Genomic DNA, 21596 nt, shown 5'->3' with positions numbered 1-21596 from the left:
TCACAAAATTCATTATATCTCATAATTTACAAATTCATTGCTTACACCGTTTCTTTTATGAAAAACTAGACTCAATAAGCTTTAATTTCATATTTTATTCATCTTCTAATTCGATTTCTACAATTTATGGTGATTTTTCAAAGTTAGTCTACTTCTGCTGTCCAATATTGTTTTAGTTCAAGATGTTTATTACCATTTTTCCTCTAAATTTCAAAGGTCATACAATTCAGTCCTTGCTCAATTAGCCCATGTATTAAGCTAATTTTTCTCAATTAACATTTTATTTCATCATTCTAAACTATTACACAATCTTTAAAAATCAGAATTTTAACACTAAACCTTAATTCACAACTTTTTCACAATTAGGTCCTAAAATCAATTTCTATTGAAATTACTTGATAAAATCATCAAACAACAAAATCAAAGCTTAAAATTCATTTTATTTCATCATAAACAGCTAACACTTATCAATGATAGCTTTTAATTTTGTTCATAAAATAAAAAACTAATGAATTAAACACTTGGACCTAATTGTAAAAGTCACAAAAACATAAAAATCTCAAAGAAAAGGGTAAGAATTGAACTCACATATGTCAAAGTATGAAAAACCAGCAGCTTTCAGACCTCCCATGGCATTTTTGCTGAAGAAAAATGATGATATCTCTAGATTTTTCAAATTTGTCTTGTTTTATATGTTTAATTTGCAAAATTTCCCATTTTGCCCTTGTTTCTCCTTGTCTTTTTTGCTGATTTTCTTGCCCAACCGTCCAGCCCATACAATTTGGGTCCAATTGCCTTTTAAATCCCTCCTTTTTAATCACTTAAACTATTTAATCACAATTTAATAAATTTCACACTATTTTCAATTTAGTCCTTTTTAATTAATTGACTAACCAAACGTTAAAATTTTCTAACGAAACTTTAATACTAACTTAATAACACTCCATCAATATTTATAAAAATATTTATGGCTCGGTTTATAAATCCGAGGTCTCGATACCTCGTTTTCAACCAAATTTACCTGATTAATTCTTTTAAAATCGCAAAATTCACTAATTAAAAACAATTCTTTTAAGTTCGCACTTGGCCTATAATTATTATTTGTTAAAATTTCTAAACATACTTGTCGGATTTAGTGATCTCGAATCTTTGCTTTCCGACACCACAAAAAATTTGGTCGTTACATTTTATTTTATTTTTCGCTTCCAAAATCAATTCTTAAATTTTGTTTTTTAATTTTTCCAGAACACAGATTTGAGAAAAGCATTCGTATAATTCGGTCCCTGAGGATTCGACCTACTTCCCTTTTACTATTTCTTTTTCGTTATTTATAGGGAATAGGATATTTTTAGTACTCTTAACGACCGCATCAAAATTTCCATGAAGTCTTCTCAACTTTTAGGGTGTCTGATCCTTACATTATTCAACTATTTTTGTCATTTTGGTGCAATGCATGTGAGGCTTGATGGATCATGTCTTGTCCCTCTTTGTCTTTTTTTCCTTGACCATAAGCTTTTTTTAGATGTGACCGCCATTACGGGTCTTATTGACTTGGAATATTGAATGCTTGGAACACATGCCATTGCAATGCAAACCAACTGGTTCTCTCATATATCTTCAACTTGAAGCCTTCAATTCTAACTTTGAACTTTAACAGTGAAGGCTTGGTAAATTTTCATGAAGTACTTTTCTCTTCCATGAAGTCTTCTCAACTTTTAGACTTCCAATTACTATTTCTATCGTTTTGGTGTAACGTATGTAAGGCTTGATGTATCATATTTTGTCAACTCTTTGCCTTTTTTCCTGGACCATAAGCTTTTTTCTTCAATAATCTAATCCTGAAGAAATTTCTTCTAAGTAACACTACTCTGGTTACCACAAATTTCCATTAATGAGTTTATTATAGAACCAAGTTTTGGAGTTCATTGGTACAAGAGTTAAACATGAATGCACTAAAATGTAATCTAACTCTTAAATTTTAACAAAGCGTCTAATTTACTTTTTGACTTAACATATAAAGGCTAATTCACCTTTTTTTTTTTTAAATATAGTGAATAAAATATAATTTTAGTCGTAATACAAAAACTTTTATGACACTTTTAACATTTTTATCACATGTGACTCGAAATTGTTCTTTTGGATACTAAAATCTTTTATAATTTAAAAACCTTTTAAGTATATCTTAATAAATTGAACCAAAAATTTTTATATAGAAATGTGCATTTTACAAGATGATACCATTCAAAAATAATAATTTGTGCATTTTATAAATTGGCATCTATCTAGATAGAGTTTCATTTTAGAAAGAATCGATCAAAATTACTTGAGTTGTAAATTGTTTTTGAGAAATATTTTAGAAAGAATTTTAGATTTAATTGGATTAAATTGTACATTAATTCTTTAAACTAAATTACGATTCTTTCACCTATTACGATAGCCGTTTGATATTTATGTTATTATTATCTTGCAATCGTTTAATTATTGTGTTTATTGTGTTTATACCATATAATCATAATTTTAATCAAAATTACTAGATTTCCCCTTTTTTTTCTCTAAAATATTTTATTTCGGCTTGCAATTAGAGTTGTTCATGGATCGAGTATTAACAAAATTTTATGCTCGATTGATAGGTCTGGCCCGAAAAATATGTTTAAAATTTTCCTCTAACCCAACCCAGATAAAAAAAATGCTAGAATCGAACCTGGTCTGTCTGTATTAAAAAATTTTATATAAAAAAAATTTAAAATATTATACATCAGAAACACTAAAACATCAAAATAAATGTTTCCAACAAATTAAAAATAAATTAGAAAAATATTTATACTTAAATAACACTAATATAGGTGCAATTTAATAAGTAAATACCTCTAAAATCAGGCGTGTAGTTAGGGAGCTGGCAAGGGACCCGGTCCCCCCTAAAATGGAAAATTTTCATTTAGGCCCTTAAAATTTAAATTAGCAAAGGCAAAATTACACTTTGGCCCCCTAAAAATGATATAAATTTGATTTAATCCTTTAAAAATTATAAATATATAGATATTAAAATGGTAAAATTGTATTTTTACTATCGTAAAAATATACAATTTAATTCGTTCCTCCTAATTTTTTTTTGGCTTCGTCACTATCTAAAATAGTAGCAAAATTAATAATAAAATATCCAAACAATAACAGCAAAATAGTAGCAATATAATAGTGAAATGACATAAAAACAGTAAGAAAACAATAGCAAAATCACATTTTCTTTTTTGCAAATTTGAGCCGGACCTGAACAAAAAGATCATACCAGAGGCTTAGTTTTCTAAATAAACTTTTTTTTTTATCTAAATTATCTCACTTTTAGAGCAGACCTTTAAACTGAATCGAGTAACTCAACCCATGAATAAATTTACTTGCAATAGACTTATTGAGGGGTTGTATCTCGATTCAATAAAAAATCCATATAAAAATTTAAATTTAATTTGATTCGATAATGTTTTTTCATTACTTATAAACTATAAAATATTAGAATATATTTATATAAACATTTTTATGATTAAATTCAAATTAAAATAAAATTTAATCCAAAAGAAACAGGATAAAACTTCTAACAAGGGTAATACAAGGTGGAAACAGAAGCAACAAAAACAACATACAGTCGAATCAACAATACAAAAAGATGTTAGAGGGGGAAAAGCCCGATTGTTGCTAGAGCCTCCTCCTTTGGTTCCGGTTAGCTCTTCTCCCGTGCTTTTTTGTTTCACGACCAAGACGAGGGAAAAGCCTGGAGAGAGCACGATGGATACGCTCGAAATACCAGATCCTCCATCTCTTCCAATAGATTAGAGGTACAATGATAATTCCCAACCCAAAGATAAACCCTATCTCGACACTTAAATGATTCCAGTCTATAATGCTCTCTGTCTCAGAATCTGAAGGGCTATCATTTTTAGGTCGAGATACATTTACATACTTTACTGTTAGAGGAGGCCCATACAATCCAGGGTTGTTCTCAAATGAAGCTTTTGAAAACGTTTGAAGCTGGGTGCCAGTTGGGATCTGTCCAACTAGCTTATTGTTCGAGACGTTAAGAAATGAAAGGAAATTGAGGTTTACAAGCTGCAATGGGATCTCACCACTTAAGTAATTACTTGAGAGGTCCAAGGACTCAAGCTGTCGCAGGTTCCCTAAATATGATGGCATTGGCCCTGTGAAAGCATTATGTGAAAAGTTAAGACCATAAAGTTCTTTGAATGTTCCAATGACCTCTGGTATTGGCCCTTCAAAGTTGTTACAAGAAATGTCAATGGTGGTGAACACGGTTAGGATCTTCACCAGCTCCCACTCTAAACCTTTGATGGTAACTGTTATTGCATCTTGATAGTGATTTGGACCGTATTCCAGAAATTGGAACTGAATATATTTGACCTTTGATTGGGCTTCATCCTCGACAACCTGCATACCCTGCCAGGTCGCCAACCATGTTTGATGCAGTTTACCACTAAAATTATTGCATGCTAAGTCAACAATCTGAAGCATTGGCCAGCTGGTATTGTTCTTGTGACAATGAATACTGCCGTTGAATTTGTTAGATCGTAAAACAAGGACACGCAACTTGGATATATTCTCCAAATGGCATGGGAAGCTGCCACTGATCTGATTGTTGCCAATGTCTACAACCTCCAGCTCTTTGCAATTCCCCAATGATTCTGGAACCTTTCCTTCCAATCGGTTCTGATTGAGATCTAGAGTTTGCAACTTACAACTTTCTGGAAAAGTGTCGGAAATGATGCCACTGAGGTTGTTTCCCCTTAGATTCAGTACTCCAAGAGATGCACTCATTTGAGTCAGGCATTTAGGAATTGACCCACTCAAGTAATTATAAGACATATCAAGTACTTTGAGATATAAGCTACTGCATATCGACTTGGGAATACTCCCATTGAAGTTATTGCCTGAGACAGAGAAGAAATAAGCAAACTGGAGGAGCTGAGCTGGTAAAACAGAGCTGAAATTGTTGTTTGAGTAATCCAAATAAATGGCATATGGTGGAAGAATTTGGATTTGCCCTTGCAATTGATTGCCATGCAGGTCCAAAACATTGAGAGTAGAATTTATATTCTTCAAAGATCTATCAAATTCTACAAGGAAGTTTTGAGAAAGATTTAGGTATCCAAGGCTTCTCACTTTCCAAATCCAATTCGGTATTTTCCCTTGAATCTGGTTGTTTGAAAGGTCTAGATATGATAATCTAGACTGATATTTCAAGAAATCAGGGAACTCCGTTAAGTTGCAAGATGTCAACTTCAATGTGACGATGGTAGGGAAAGAAAGTGAGGAAATATTAGTATCAGTGGCATCAATAGACAACCTGTTATATGAGAGATCAAGGTAAGAAAGATTCCTCAAGTTCTGAAAGGCACTCATTGGTATCGAGCCACTGTAGTTGTTTGAAGAAAGGGATAGCAACTTCAGACCATGGAGTTCAAACACAGACATTGGGAATTGCCCTTGTAACTTGTTGCTACTAAGATCAAGGTCCTCAAGCAATAAAGAGGCCTTACCATGAAGGTCATTAAGGTTACCCTTGAATTGGTTTTGATAAAGGTGAAGTCCACGCAGTGATGGAATGCAAAACAAAGCCGGTGGAATGGTTCCACTTAACTTGTTGTTTCCTAAGTAAACAATTTCTAGCTTAGAAAGACTTGACCAATCAGTGGAATGAATTCCACCATTTAACTGATTATAACTAAGGCTTAGGTATATAAGATTTCTGGCTGATGAGAATGATGGTATTGGACCAGAAAAACGGTTAAAGGAAAAATCCAGATACACAAGTTGGGTAAGTTTCTTCATTGTTTTGGGTATGGCTCCACTGAAATTGCAAGTCGCAAGCTCTATTCTTGTCAATTGCTCAAGGTTACCAATAGATTCTGGTACTTGCCCCCCATAATTTGTGCCACTAAGTGCGAGAGTTCGAAGAGAAGCATTGAGAGGAAAATTTGGAAATGAACCTTCGAGTAATTTGTTGGTTGACAAATCAAGAATTTGCAATGTAGGTATCTGGAAAATTTCTTCTGGCAGTCTTCCACGCAACCTAGTGGCACTAAGACGAAGGGAAGTCAAATTTTCAAATTCTGTAAAGAATTGTGGAACTGAAGCCGACAAATTGTTATTGTCCAAGCGAATTACCGAGAGAGATCGGAGATTGGAAAGTGAAGAATGTATAGGTCCCGATAGATAACAGCGGGACATGCTCAATTCTTGCAACTCAGTCAGCGGCAATAAAGCCTTGCACCACTCGTTCCCCGTAGCTGATATATTTACTCCATCAAGATAGAGAAATCTCAGCCTCGTGAGATTTTGAACAAGCATATCTAGGTTTGGCTTCTCAAGTTTCAATGATCTTCCAAGAAGTGAAGATACAGATAAATCAAGAGTGACCAACCTTGTCAAGCGTGATATCTCTATTGGAATTTGTCCTTCAAAGCCAGCATAGGACAAGTTAAGATTACTCAAATTCTCCAGCTTATCAAACGCAGTAGGAAAAGCTGGCTTGAATTCGTTATAAGCCAAATTGAGCCACTGAAGATGTTGAAGACGGAAAAGACTACTTGAATCGTCAACTGAACTTGCAATTGATCTGCTGTTCAAGTCAAGACCGATAACATGACCACCTTCATCGCAACTTACACCATCCCAGTAACAGCAATCTGTGTTTTGATTCCATTTCACCGGCACCAGCTTTCCTAATGAAGTATGATCGTAGCTGAAGTTGCTTTCAAGTTGAAGCAACAACCGACTCTGATCACTTTGACATTGAGCCGAAACCAAAAGCACATCGACAGTAAACATAACCGATACAAAAGAGTAAAAGAAAAGCAATGAAAAGAGTGACGTCCTCATTAGTATCAATAATGAGAGATATCAATACAACAAAGAGTTATGACGAAGATAACAATGGCACTAGGTTGAGGAAGGAGCAAGTGCACAACCACGAGTTTTTGGCATAACCTGTTTGAGTGGCAACCAAATAAAAAACAAACCCTTTTAGCAAAAAGAATGAAGGAAGGTGGAAACTCGGAAAGTAGAGAAGAAGCAGAGAAATGGGATGGTAGGCAAAAGAAAGAACCGTCAAAGCGTGTGTACATGGTTTTAGTTGTAGACTTTGGCTTGTCAGTATCAGTACATGACTTGTTGTTTCGTGGGATTTTCTGTAGCATTTATTTTGTTCAATAGACTTTGGCTGAATTTGTAGATTCTTTTAGCAACTTGGAAAAATCATACCAAGACTTTGATTGGTCTTGATGGAAAACTGCTGCCCATCCCCGAATTGAGACGGACCATCGAGACTATTTTCCGAGGTTGATTGAACTCGACTGGATCAGCTGGTTAGATCGAGAAAGGATTTAGATATCAGTTTGGAGAATGATATTGATCCGGTTGATTCAGTTGTCGGTATAGACTTGTTGAACAGGATTTTTAATGAGTTATGTAATCGAATTTAAAAGGACCAACAAATAGATGTCCTAATCAATTTGACATCTGGTCCAAACTTGAAAACTTTGCTATTTGCAACTAATTATAATTACGACAAACCATATAAATGATCACTTAACTATATCTGTATTTCTACTTTGATCACTCAACTTTAAATTTTTTTTATTTTAAACACTAATGTTTCAATTTGTTACTATTTTGGTCACTCGCTTGATAATGGGAAGCTTTTTCTAATTGATATAATAATACATTTAGCCTTAAATATTTACATATTTTATTAATTTGATCCTAATTCTAAAAATTCAATAAATTTGACCCTTTACATTTACAAATTTAATCAATTTGATCCTTAAACTTCCTAAGTAAAACTTTTAACTTTTAAAATAGAAGCACTCACGTCTATTAATTGTTCAATAAATTAAAGGGATAGATAATCTTAAATTCTTTAATTAATCCTATTTATTGAAACAAAGAGAAGTAAAAGGTAAATTGCTGAAATATATATTTTACAATATATGTTCTAAAATAGTTAAACATAAAATAAAGAATAATTAGTATTTAAACATGCAATTAAAAAGATGAATAAAAGTACTTGTAAAAATTAATACTCCTTCCAAACATACTATAATGGTTAACAAAATAGAAACTTATGACTAACTAGTTAACCAAACCGATATAATTTTGTTTAATTCATTGTCATTTAACTGAATAAAAGTAATCCTTCAATATGTTTTTAGTAAAAAAGGAAATTACAATAAATATCAAATCGATACCTACTAAAATTCAGAGATAAATGGACACAAAGTATAAAAATTTAACAAGATTAGGCTTAACAAATATTACCATTTTCAAGAATTGCTCATTTGCTCTTATAATAGTTTGAAAATCAATTACTAAAAATTTAGCAACTTTGTTGGATCAAGTGATAAGGAGTTCAATATCTTTTAAATAAGGTTTTGGATTTAAATTTTGTTCATGATAAAATTAACACTGAAAAAGTTTACTTCTTTTCTAGGGATCTGACCCGACTTTACTCCAAATTTAATTAGAACTCGATATGATTACGGGATAAGAAGTTGTCATAAAAAAAATATCAAGTTACAATGAAAATCATTGGCTAGAGTAAGCCAAAACTCACTTATTCAGTAAGGCTGAATGTTGGGTTTTAATTCATACATGTTTTTCTTTTTCCAAATTGAATCATTTTAATGCTGATGACTATAATGGAGTTTACTTCATACAGTCATTGAAATTAGAAGAGTTAAAACTACAGTTATTACTTTAATCTTATTTATATAAATGGGATTAATCCTCCATAAGTTGAGTTGAAGCTGGTGAAGATCCTAACCTTGTAGTTGATATGAGAGGAAAAAAACTCATGATTTAGAATAAAAACCATAGGATGAAATCAATCCTCCAATTGCAGACATTTATTATCAGCTAATAAATGTACATTAAGACTACTAATTTCAGAACTCGTGGCTGTCTCTGTGTGCTTTTAGATGTGATCGCCATCACAGGTCTTATTGACTTGGAATATTGGATGCATGGAACACATGCCATTGCAATGCAAACCAGCTGGTTCTCTCATAACTCCCTTCCCTAACCGCATTACAATCTGAATTCATATCTTCAACTTGAAGTCTTCAATTCTAACTTTGAACTTTCATAGTGAAGACTTGGTAAATTTCCATGAAGTCTTCTCAACTTTTAAGCTGTCTGATCTTTACATTATTCGACTATTTCTATCATTTTGGTGCAATGCATGTGAGGCTTGATGGATCATGCCTTGTCCCTCTTTATCTTTATTCCTTGACCATAAGCCTTTTTTTTTTTTCAATAATCTAATCTTGAAGAAATTTTCTCCAAGTAAGACTACTTTGATTACCACAATTTTCCATTAATAAGGGCATCAATTGCTGATATATATAAGTATATATATTCTACAATAGACTTAAGGAAATTGGTAGCCTTACCCTGTCACCATTAAAAGGTTGGTTGAATTAATTCCATACACCTTTTTTCTCACTAATAAGATGTCAAAACCATTGACTTCCAAGTCTTTCTTCCCATTTTTCTCATTTCATTAAGATTAATTTTTAGTTTCTTAATGTTACTTCACACAAGTACATGGTACTGGTACAAGAGTCAAACATGAATGCACTACCTAGTAGTTTTCCCTTGATGCTTGTGCATATTTTAGTCATGTTAGGTTAAAGTATGCCATCAACTACCGTATTTTTTACAAATTTGAAATTTTAGTTGATGTAATTTTATCTTCAGGAATAAGATAAATATCAAATTTATAAATAAATTTTGATTAAATATGCAATTTGATAAATAAACTTTGAATTGGTGTAATTATACAAATGAAAATTAAATTGTAGTTCATATGTATACATAAAATTTTGATTTTGATTTAATTGTACAAATTTAAGGAAACGAACACATACATTTATTTTCATATTGGATCAATATCAACATAAAATAGTACTAATTCGATAATGTTGTTAATAATTTTGTGAAAATTGAATCAAATTAAAATTTCATGTATAAAGTTACATAAAACAAATTTCATATATGACATTACACATCAAAGTTCATATATAGTTTTGATATTTATCCTTCAGAAATTTAATCCTACTTTTCAATTTTAAAATTCACATCTAATTGTTAACAACGTTAATTTTTATTTATTATATTTGTTGGTGTGATGTTTTGAAATTGAAAAAAAAAAGTACAAGTATAAATACTATATTTTAACTTTACAAAAGATAGTTGAAGTACCTGTTTTAACTCGTTCCCTACTTAATCCCAATAGTTGCTAGGTCCTCCTTTGGTTCTGCTTTGCTTTCCTCCCATGCTTTTTGGTTTCACGACCAAGACGAGGGAAAAGCCTGGAGAGAGCACGATCGACACGCTCAAAATACCATATCCTCCATCTCTTCCAATAGATAAGAGGTACAATGATAATTCCCAACCCAAAGATAAACCCTATCTCGGCACTTAAATGATTCCACTGTATAATGCTCCCTGTCTCAGAATCTGAAGGGCTGTCTTCTTTTGGTGGTGACGATCCGCACTTTGTCTTCAAAGGAGGTCCACATAATCCGGTATTGTTCTCAAATGAAGCTTCTGAAAATGATTGAAGTTGGGTGCTCGTTGGGATTGGACCCACTAGCTTATTATTTGAGACGTTGAGAAATGAAAGGAAATTGAGGTTTGCTAGCTGCAAAGGGATCTCACCACGTAGGCTGTTGCTTGAGAGATCCAAGGACTCAAGCTGTTGCAATTTTCCAAAAAATGATGGGATTGAACCTGTGAAAGCATTATGTGAAAAGTTGAGGGCATAAAGTGCGTTGAATTTGCCGATTACTTCTGGTATTGGCCCTTCAAAGTTGTTGCATGACATGTCAATGGAAGTGAACACGGTCAAGATTTTCACCAGCTCCAACTCATTGCCTTTGATGGTAACTGTTATTTCATCTTGATAGTAGTATTGGTCATCATCTTCTAAGAGGTCAAACATGAGATGTTTGAGCTTTGATTGGTTTTTATCTTGATTAGACCGCATAGCCTCCCAGGTCCCCAAACCAGATAGATGCAGTTTACCACTAAAATTGTTGGATGCTAAGTCAAAAATCTGAAGCAATGGCCATCCACTATTGTTTCCCGGACAATCAATGTGACCGTTGAATTTGTTGGATCGTAAAATAAGGACATGCAGCGTGGCTATATTCTTCAAATGGCATGGGAAATTGCCGTTGATCTGATTGGTGCCAATGTCTAAAACCTCCAGCATTTTGCAATTCCCCAATGATTTTGGAACCTTTCCTCCCAATCGGTTCTGATTGAGATCTAGAGTTTACAACTTTCTGGAAAAGTGTCAGAAATGATGCCACTGAGATTGTTTCCTCCTAGATTCAGTACTCCAAGAGACACGTTCATCTGAAAGAGGCATTGAGGAATTGGGCCACTCAGGGAATTATTAGACAGATCAAGTACATCAAGAGATGTACTATTGCATATCGACTGAGGGATACTCCCATGAAAGTTATTATTTGAAAGGGACAAGAAAGAAGCAGACCGGAGGGAGTCACCAATGTGAGGTGGTAAAATGGAGCTGAAATTGTTAGAAGAGTAATCCAGATAAAAGACATCATATGGGTTAAGAATTGGGATTTGCCCTTGCAATTGGTTCCCATGTGCGTCAAGAAAACGAACATTAGAAGTTATATTCTCCAAAGGTCTTTGAAATTCCACAAAAAAGTTCTGAGAAAGATTTAGGTACTCGAGACTTGTTGCTTTCCAAATCCAATTGGGTATTTTCCCATGAATTTGATTCTTTGAGAGGTCTAGTTGAATTAAACTGGACTGATTCTTCAAAAAATCAGGGAACTCGGTTAAGTTGCAAGACGCCAACTTCAATGTGGTAAATGTGGGGAAAGAAATCGAGGAAATATTAGTATCGGTGACATCAATAGACAACCTGTTATATGAGAGATCAAGGTAAGAAAGATTCCTCAAGTTCTGAAAGGCACTCATTGGTATCGATCCACTGTAGTTGTTTGAGGAAAGGGATAGTAACTTCAGACCATGGAGTTCAAACACGGACATTGGGAATTGCCCTTGAAACTTGTTGCTACTAAGATCAAGTCCCTCAAGCAATGAAGAGGCCTTACCATGAAGGTCACTAAGGTTACCTTTGAATTGGTTTTGAGAAAGGAAAAGTCTTTGCAGTGATGGAACGCAAAACAAAGCCGGTGGAATGGTTCCACTTAACTTGTTCTTTCCTAAGTCAACAATTTCTAGCTCAGAAAGACTTGACCAATCAGTGGAATGAATTCCACCATTTAACTGATTATAACCAAAACTTAGATATGTAAGATTTCTGGATGATGAGAATGATGGTATTGGACCAGAAAAACGGTTAAAGGAAAAATCCAGATACACAAGTTGGGTAAGTTTCTTCATTGTTTTGGGTATGGCTCCACTGAAATTACATTCTGCAAGCTCTATTCTTGTCAGTTTTCCAAGGTTACCGAGAGATTCTGGTACTTGCCCCTCAAAATTTGTGCGGCTAAGTGACAGAATTTGAAGAGAAAGATTGGGAGAAAATTTTTGAAACGAACCTTGGAGTAAATCGTTGTCTGACAAATCAAGAGTCTGTAATGTAGGTATCTGAAAAATTTCATCTGGCAATCTTCCACTCAAATTAGTGTAAGTAAGACTGAGGGAAGTCAGGTTTGGGAATTCCGCAAAGAATTTTGGAACCGACGCAGACAAGTTGTTGAAGTCCAAGTGAATTACTGAGAGAGATCGAAGCTTGGAAAGTGAAGAATGTATAGGTCCCGATAGATAACAGCCGGACATGTTCAACACTTGCAACTCGGTCAGTGGCAATAAAGCCTTGCACCACTCGTTCCCCTTAGCTGATATATTTACATCATCAAGATAGAGAAATCTCAGCTTCGTGAGATTTTGAACAAGCATCTCTAGGTTTGGCTTCTCAAGTTTCAATGGTCTTCCAAGATATAAAGATACAGATAAATCAAGAGTGACCAACCTTGTCAAGCGTGATATCTCTATTGGAATTTGTCCTTCAAAGCCAGCATGGGACAAGTTAAGATAACTCAAATTCTCCAGCTTATCAAACGCAGAAGGAAAAGCTGGCTTGAATTCGTTATAAGCCAAATTGAGCCACTGAAGATGTTGAAGACGAAAAAGACTACTTGAATTGTCAATTGAACTTGAAATTGATCTCCTGTTCAAGTCAAGACCGATGACATGACCACCTCCATCGCAACTTACACCATCCCAGGAACAACAATCTGTGTTTTGATTCCATTTCAGCGGCACCAGCTTTCCTGATGAATCATAATTGTAGCTGAAGCTGCTTTCGAGTTGAAGCAACAACCGACTCTGATCACTTTGACATTGAGCCGAAACCAAAACCACATCGACAATAAACATAACCGATACAAAAGAATTCAAGAAAAGCAATGAAAAGAGTGAAATCCTCATTAGTATCAATAATGAGAGATATCAATACAACAAAGAGTTGAAGAAGATAACAATGGCACTAGGTTGAGGAAGGAGCAAGTCCACAATCACGAGTTTTCGGCATAACCTTTTTCAGTGGCAGCAACTAAAAAACAAACCCTTTTAGCAAAATGTAGAATGAAGGAAGATGGAAACTCTGAAATTAGAGAAGAAGCAAAGATATGAGATGCTAGGCAAAAGGAAGAACCGTCAAACCATGTGCAGTCAGCATCAGTACATGACGCGTTGTTTTGTGGGCTTTTCTTTAGCATTTATTTTGTTCAATAGACTGGCTGAAGTTTGTAGCTTCTTTTTAGCAACTTGGAAAAATCATACGAAGACTTTGAGTGGTGGTCTCGCAAAACTGCTGCCCATCCTTGAATTTAATATAACCAGACCATTGAGACAAAACTCACTTATTCAATAAGGCTGAATGTTGCGTTTTAATTCATTCATCATTTTTTTTTTTTCAAATTGAGTCATTTTAATGCTGATGACTATAATGGATTTACTTCATACAGTCTGTCGTAACCATTTTTTTGAAAAAAACGAAAAACGGGAATCGACTTGGATTTTGAAAATAAAAGAACGGGAGTCGCCACCGATCCTTTTTGACGAGGTGTGATCGGGTCACCTCATAAAAGTGGTTGTTTTCAATAAATAGTTTGACTTATTTAAACAACAATTTTGGTCTACACGAATCAAGAAAACAGGTTCGGGAGTCGGTTACGCACGAGGAAGGATTAGCACCCTCGATACGCCCAAAATTGGTACCTAGTTGATTAATTAGTGTCTTAGTGTCGAAAATTAAAAAACATGAAAGAATTTTAAAATACGATCCTTCTTTATAAAAAGCTCAAGTGCTAAAGACTTTCTCGTCTCAAAATATGAAATGTTACATCCAGTAAGTTAGGACACGACATCTTGAATTTTCGAGAGCGAGTTTGCCTTTTATGAAATCTGTGTATTTTATTAAACGGGTATTCGATTATTTAGAATAAACGAGAGAAGTCGAAACCCACTAAGTTAGGGCACGTTTTCTCGAATTCTCAAACACCGAATATTGCCTTTATTTCAAAACAAAATTCTTATTTCGAGATGACAAAATGTCATACCCGGTAAGTTAGGGCACAACACTTCGCATCTTCGAGAATAAACATTTTTCAAAACTTGTATAGCGATTTAAAAGAGTATTCCGTTATTTAGATTAAATGAGAAAAATCGAAACCCAGTAAGTTAGAGCACAATTATCTCAAATTACCTAATATCGGAAATCGCTTTTATGAAAGAATTATTTTAATATATTGAGTAAAAACGTGATTTATAATAAAACATAAATGCTATGGTATTAATATGCATAATGACATAATGATAGATGTAATAGCGTCAAAAAACAATTATAAAAGATGAAACAATAGTGAAGCTTAGAAATATGTAAATGTAAACACATACGTGAGGAAAATGAAATAATCGAACACACAAGCGAATAGATAAATAAACGAATGTAAAAAATGGTAAAATAAAATGACAATGGTAATGATAATAATGATAAAAAAGTATATACATATGAGTATTTAGGTACATACATAATAATAGAAGTAATAAGAAATATATAAAAGAAATATATACATACATAATAATAATAGTATAATATTAAAGGATACGTATCGTAGTATATAAAAATGTATACGTAATAAAATTATATAGTATATATATATATGTGTGTATATACTAAATTAGTTAGTATAAAAATAGTAGCATATAAGTGATTACAAAAGGAAGAAAATGTAATAATAATAATGTTAAAATGCAAAAAGTGAATATAATATGATAGTATATAAGTAATTAAAATAATACTATACATATAAAGAAATGTATATACGTATACATGCAATAAAGTATATATTAATAGAATAATAATAACCATGTAAGTGATAATAATAATAATGGTAATAATATTTAAAATATATGTACATGAATAATAATTAAAGGTATGTATATATATAATAATAATAATGGTACAGTAAAAATAAAAATATATTAATGGATATGATAATAATAATAATAATAATAATAATAACAGTTAATATAATAATAAATAATGCTACAAAAATAGAAAATAGGGTAAAAATAATATAAAAAATTAGATTAAATCTAAAAAGGATCAAATCCGAAACTAAAACAGAGTTTTGGGCCCAATTCGAAAGGAAATATAAAAAAGGGGGACCTATTTGAATATGTGTGCGACTACAGAGGGCCAAAAGGGAAATTTTCCCAAGTCCTTAAAACGGCGTCACTGAAGGGAGGACCAAATCGCAAAGCACGATAAACTTCAGGGCTAATTTAAAAGAAATGAAAACTTGATTGCAAAATGTATAAAAAGCGGAAGGACTTCACAAACAATTAGACCATGCTTGTAAAAAACACGCGGATCCTCGGTCAGTCGGGTCGGGTCGCTTCGGTTCAGCGTGAAAGCAGGCGTCGTTTTGGCTTGGGAGTTGAGGCCCAAAACGCGTCGTCTGGGGCGTATAAAACCAAATTTTTCGAGAAATTTCATTTGGTGCGAGTGAGGGAAAAAAAAGAGAGAGAGGGGGGGGCGATTTCGACCCAGGGGATTTGCCCATGGCCGATCACGGACCGTCGTGTGCCATTGTCACGGCCAGCCAGTGCACCTGATGGTGGAGTTTCGAAAAGGTAATTTTTTTTATATTTTTTTTACTGTTTTTAATATATATGTACACGTACATGCAAACAAAGAAAAAAAAGTAAAGAAAAAGAAAAGAAAAAAAGGAAACCGATTCGAAACTTAGAGGATTTTAGAAAACCTTTTGATTTCTGGTTATGATCTCCTCCTTGAGTTTCGTTTTCTGCTCTTGATGTATTGATGATATCTGTTCTTTGCTTTGTATTTTTTTCAAATCTAATATTATTTCTTATTTATCAAAAAATGCCGATCTCTACAATGGTTTTGGATTCAGCCTCTTATAGGCATTTTTACAACTTGCTTCTTGTTTTCTGTCTCTTTTCCTTTATTGCTGCAGGTAAACGGTGGTGGAGCAGAGGCCACTTGCAGGCGTCGGTGGTGGAGGGGTGGGGAGCATGTGCTGACGGCTAGGGTTTCTTTGGAGGAGTTTAGGATAGTGGGCTAGGGTTAGGTGAGGTTTGGGCTTAGTTGGGCTGAGTTATTTGGGTTGGTTTGTAATTGGGTTTAGTGGGTTTTGGGTGTTGGGCCCAAAATTGGGCTTGTACACAGTCATTGAAATTAGAAGAGTTAAAACTACAGTTATTACTTTAATCTTATTTATGTAAATGGGATTAATCCTCCATAAGCTGAGTTGAAGCTGGTGAAGATCCTAACCTTGTAGCTGATATGGAGAAAAAAAAACACATGATTTAGAATAAAAAGCCATAGGATCAAATCAATCCTCCAATTACAGAGATTTATTATCAACTAATAAGACATTAAGACTAATAATTTCATAGTTCGTGGCTGTCCCTTGGAACACATGCCATTGCAATGCAAATCAGCTGGTTCTCTCATAACTCCCTTCCTATTTGCAATACAATCTGAATTCATATCCTCAACTTGAAGCCTTCCATTCTAACTTTGAACTTTCACAGTGAAGGCTTGGTAAATTTTCATGAAGTACTTTTCTTTTCCATGAAGTCTTCTCAACTTTTAAGTTGTCTGATCCTTACATTATTCAACTATATTTCTGTCATTTTGGTGCAATGCATGTGAGGCTTTGTCAACTATCTTTTTTCCTTGACCATAAGCCTTTTTCTTCAATAATCTAATCCTGAAGAAATTTCCTCCGAGTAACACTACTTTGATTACCACAAATATTCATGTCACACCCCAAATCTGGATGATCTGAACTGAAAGCATGTAGAAGTAAAGTTGTTTGTTCTAGCTCATTCTGATAGTTAGTTCGCCAAATTGTAGCTTTTGACAAACTATTGTATTGGCAAATTGTGCATCCGCCCATAGAAGAATATTAGGATTTAGTCTTCGACATGTTCTCAATAAAAGAAATTCTCAATAATAGAAAAAATAAGCCTTGTGTAGGTTGCCACCAAAGGTATATTATGCCTAGTTTGTTTTCAGTAACTAGATCTGATTATAAGCCAACTAGACTGATTGGACAAATGACGTGTGAAAAAAAGCTCTCATTTATGTTTCCCTCGAAATTTGTAGGCCATTAAAAGGGACACATTCTGAAATCTCTTGACACTTGTCAAATTCCACTAAACAAAAGTGAGTTATATATACGGATGAGAAAAGTTGGTGAGAAGGTTTCTTCTTTCTTCAAAATGACTCTTTAATTTTTTTTTTCTTTTTCTTAAGTACTAAAATTTATTTGCTAGTTACTCTTCTTCTGTAAACTGGAAGCTAAAGATTCTTGAGAAAATATAGAAGAATGTTATCTCCTGGTAAGTCTGATAACTTTGAATGTTAAAAATAATGATGCTATGAAGTATATGGCTAGTAAGTGCATAGGGGTTTTCTGTAAAAGAAATGTTAGAAATTTGTCTACAAATGTGTTTTAATGGTAAATTCATGTTCTTTAAGTAGTTGTTGTTCCTGGTTCGAACTGGATGTTTAAGTCTGGAGTTGGTAGTTGCAGTAGGTGATTGTCAGGTGAATTCCTAATTAAGACTCCTACAAGTTTTTTAGATAAGTCCCTTATAATCAATGTTTCAGAAACAGTAAATGAGTACATGAATGATTGCTGAAGAAAAGTAAGTATATTTGGTATAGGATCTAATGAGTCCAAAATATGATGAATTGTGTATGGATGTTTGTGACTCTGAAAAAAATAACAATATGTGTGTATGCCTGGATTATATACTATGAGATGAATTGTGTATGGAATGTTTACTGTGAGATGTGTGTATGTGAGTTTATACTGGATGTATGATGAGTGATTTGGAATGTTTTGGGACTAGGGTGTATCTGAGTATGGAGAGGTTAATATATGAGTTTGGTCAACGTGGTGGTAATCGATGAAGTTCGTCGGGACAGTAAACACGAATTTTGATATGAAACTCTGAAGAAAGTTGTTAAAGGTGGCAACAAACAGCAATATGTATGTTACCCGGATAAAATACAGCAACTACAAATGTACGTAAGTTATCCGGATGAAGTATGTTTTTTTACAATAGACGACCTGTATATGATATGACAGAAAACTTTTTGACTGGATAGAGTTGGTCAAATACTTTCCAGTTTTAAACAGGTCCTAGGTTATCATTAGGATGTATTTAATGTTTGTTCACTTCTACAGGTTAAAAATATTGTTGTAGTTTTATATATGTACATCATACATTTGATAAATTAATCAAAAGAGAATACTCGATTCTTGTTCTCTTAGTTTTCTCATCCTTTTTGCTTCTGTTGTTTTTGGTTGCTTTCCTTGCAACTCTCATTTCTTTGAATCTCAAACTTATTTCATATTTTATCCTGAATTATTGCTTTGTTACTCTAGTTTTAACAAGAGCTTCATATTTTATCCGAATAAATTAGTTCTATTTTTCTTCCTGTGTGAAAAACCCAACAAATGGTATCAAGACCTTAAGTCTTTGAGGACCTTGTTTGTGTTTGAGAGAAAAGAAGCAGAAGCTGTTTTTTTTGTTGGTCTGTTTGTTTGCTGCAAAGATGAGTTTCACACCACCACCACCACCTATGTTTGCTGGAGAAAACTACTACATTTGGGTAGTTAAGATGAAGACATACCTTCAAGCACATGATTTGTGGAGTGTGATCAAGAATGATGCTGAACGACCTCCATTGAGGGCAATCCAACCATTACTCAGATGAGGCAACACAATGAAGAGTGTGCCAAGAAGCATAAAGCAATGACCTGCTTGCAAAATGGGGTCTCTGATGTGATCTTCACAAGAATAATGGCTTGTGATTCACCAAAGCAAGCATAGGAGAAGCTAAAGGAGGAGTTTATGGGGTCAGGCAAAACAAGACAGCAATAACTGATCAACCTTAGAAGGGATTTTGAGAATCTGAAGATGAGAGAGTCAGAGACCATTAAGCAGTACTCTGACAGAATAATGGCCATAGTCAACAACATTAGACTCCTTGGTGATAATTTCAGTGAGAGCAGAGTTGTTGAAAAGGTCATTACAACTCTCCCAGAGAAGTTTGAGTCAAAGATTTCTTCATTGGAGGACTTGAGGGATTTATCAACCATCTCATTGTCTGAGTTGGTAAATTCCCTATATGCACTTGAGCAAAGGAGGGCCAACAGGCAAGAAGAGCATCCTGAAGGAGCTTTCCAAGCAAAGGCCAAAGAAGGCTTAGGTTCTAGTCAAAAGGGGAAGAAACCTTGGGTCGATAGAAGGGAGAAATCAAGGAGAGATGCAGGGAAGAATAGATTTCCACCATGCACTCACTGCAAGAAGACTTCACATTTGGAGAAGAACTGCTGGCACAGACCAGATGTTCAGTGCAGGAGCTGCAAACAGCTGGGACATGTTGAGAGGGTGTGCAAAAATAAAGTGAAGGCACAAGCTCAGCAGCAAATGCAAGCTAAGGCTGCTAAGGATCTTCAAGCTCAGGAGGAGCATATTTTACAGCCTCATGTTTTGCAACCTCGAGCAAGGTCAGTTGTGACTGACTAGTAGATAGTGGCTGCACACACCACATGGCAGCTGATGAAAGACTGTTCAAAGAGCTCGACAGAAGTTTTGCCTCAAAGATCAGGATTGACAATGGGAACCTGATTGAAGCCAAAGGCAAGGGAAATGTGGTGATCAACACAAAGTCAGGTAACAAAGTGATTTCTGATGTACTTTTTATGCCTGACATAGATCAGAATCTACTTAGTGTTGGTCAGCTTGTAGAAAAAGGTTACTCACTTACTTTTAAGAATAGCTCATGCATTGTTGAAGACTCTCATATTCAAGAGTTGGTCACAGTAGCAATGACAGACAGGTGTTTTATGCTTGATGTCAATCAACTTGAGAAGAAGGCTTACACCAGCCTTGTTGATGATGCTGGTCTATGGCACAAGAGATTAGGACATGTTAATTACAAGTCACTTGATCAGTTGCACAAGTTGAACTTAGTTAAAGACATGTCGAAATTTGAAGCCAAAGACACTGTCTGTGAGGTTTACCAGCTTGGTAAGCAAACCAGGTTACATTTTCCTGCTAATGTGGCATGGAGGGCTCGAGAAAGACTTGAGTTAGTCCATTCTGATGTCTGTGGACCAATGAAGACCTCTTCCTTAAATGATAGTAAGTGTAACCCCCCCAACCCGTATCCATTGCCGGAATAGGGTACGAGGCATTACCGGAGTTTACTAAACATTTTCAGATAATTTTGAGTCATTTATTATTCATATTTTGAAAATAACCATAACGTTTCTCTATTGGGCCCTCGAAGCCCCAAACATACATTAAAAACTAACCGGAATTGAATCGGGATCAAAAAAAATTTCGCAAAATCTTAAATTATATTTTCATCTAAGTACTTACCATTTCAATGCTCCTTATAATTAAACATGTTACCATTCAATCAATAGCTTGGCACTTGTCTAAGCATCATACAACAACATTGTTAGTATACTTGCACATACTTCATATAAATTCAACAATGATATACCTATTTTCTCAACATATCACACTTAAGTTCAATAATAGTCTCAACTTACATAATTTCCTTATATCAACATATCAAAGATAATTATATATGTACTTGTCACAAAATATATTATTCTCTTACTATTTCTTCATAAGCATATATCATTCATTTCGTTATATCAATATTTCATGCATCATCATTTCCTTATATCTTATGTATATTTACTTTGCTAATAGTTCGTGTTAAACTTAACATAAATTAAATTCCATGTATTTATACTTATTTCATTTATCTATCTTCTTAATTATTTCATACAACTATTTTGTACATATATTTCCATATGACCAATTCCTATAAACATTTCACACAACCATTTTGTACAACCAATTCATATAACTATTTGTCATCTGGTACATATTACCTGAATATTAGTTGTTCAACAGATATCTTGGCGTCTCTCTTCCACGGTCTTAGTTAT

The 21596-nt window shown here is 34.1% G+C and overlaps 1 protein-coding gene and 1 pseudogene across 1 annotated transcript; both read right to left on the bottom strand.

The window, feature by feature from the left end:
* Nucleotides 1–3684: 3684 nt before the first annotated feature.
* On the bottom strand, nucleotides 3685–7448 carry LOC108466855 (receptor-like protein 7). The gene has a single exon (XM_017767214.2). The coding sequence runs from the start codon at nucleotides 6880–6882 to the stop codon at nucleotides 3685–3687; it is 3198 nt and encodes a 1065-aa protein (XP_017622703.1). The 5' UTR covers nucleotides 6883–7448.
* A 2698-nt stretch (nucleotides 7449–10146) lies between these two features.
* On the bottom strand, nucleotides 10147–13868 carry LOC108466740 (receptor-like protein 7; annotated as a pseudogene).
* Nucleotides 13869–21596: the final 7728 nt, after the last annotated feature.

Source organism: Gossypium arboreum, chromosome 2 (genome assembly GCF_025698485.1).
Source record: "Gossypium arboreum isolate Shixiya-1 chromosome 2, ASM2569848v2, whole genome shotgun sequence".
NCBI lineage: Eukaryota > Viridiplantae > Streptophyta > Magnoliopsida > Malvales > Malvaceae > Gossypium > Gossypium arboreum.
This window is presented reverse-complemented; position numbering and strand designations above follow the sequence as displayed.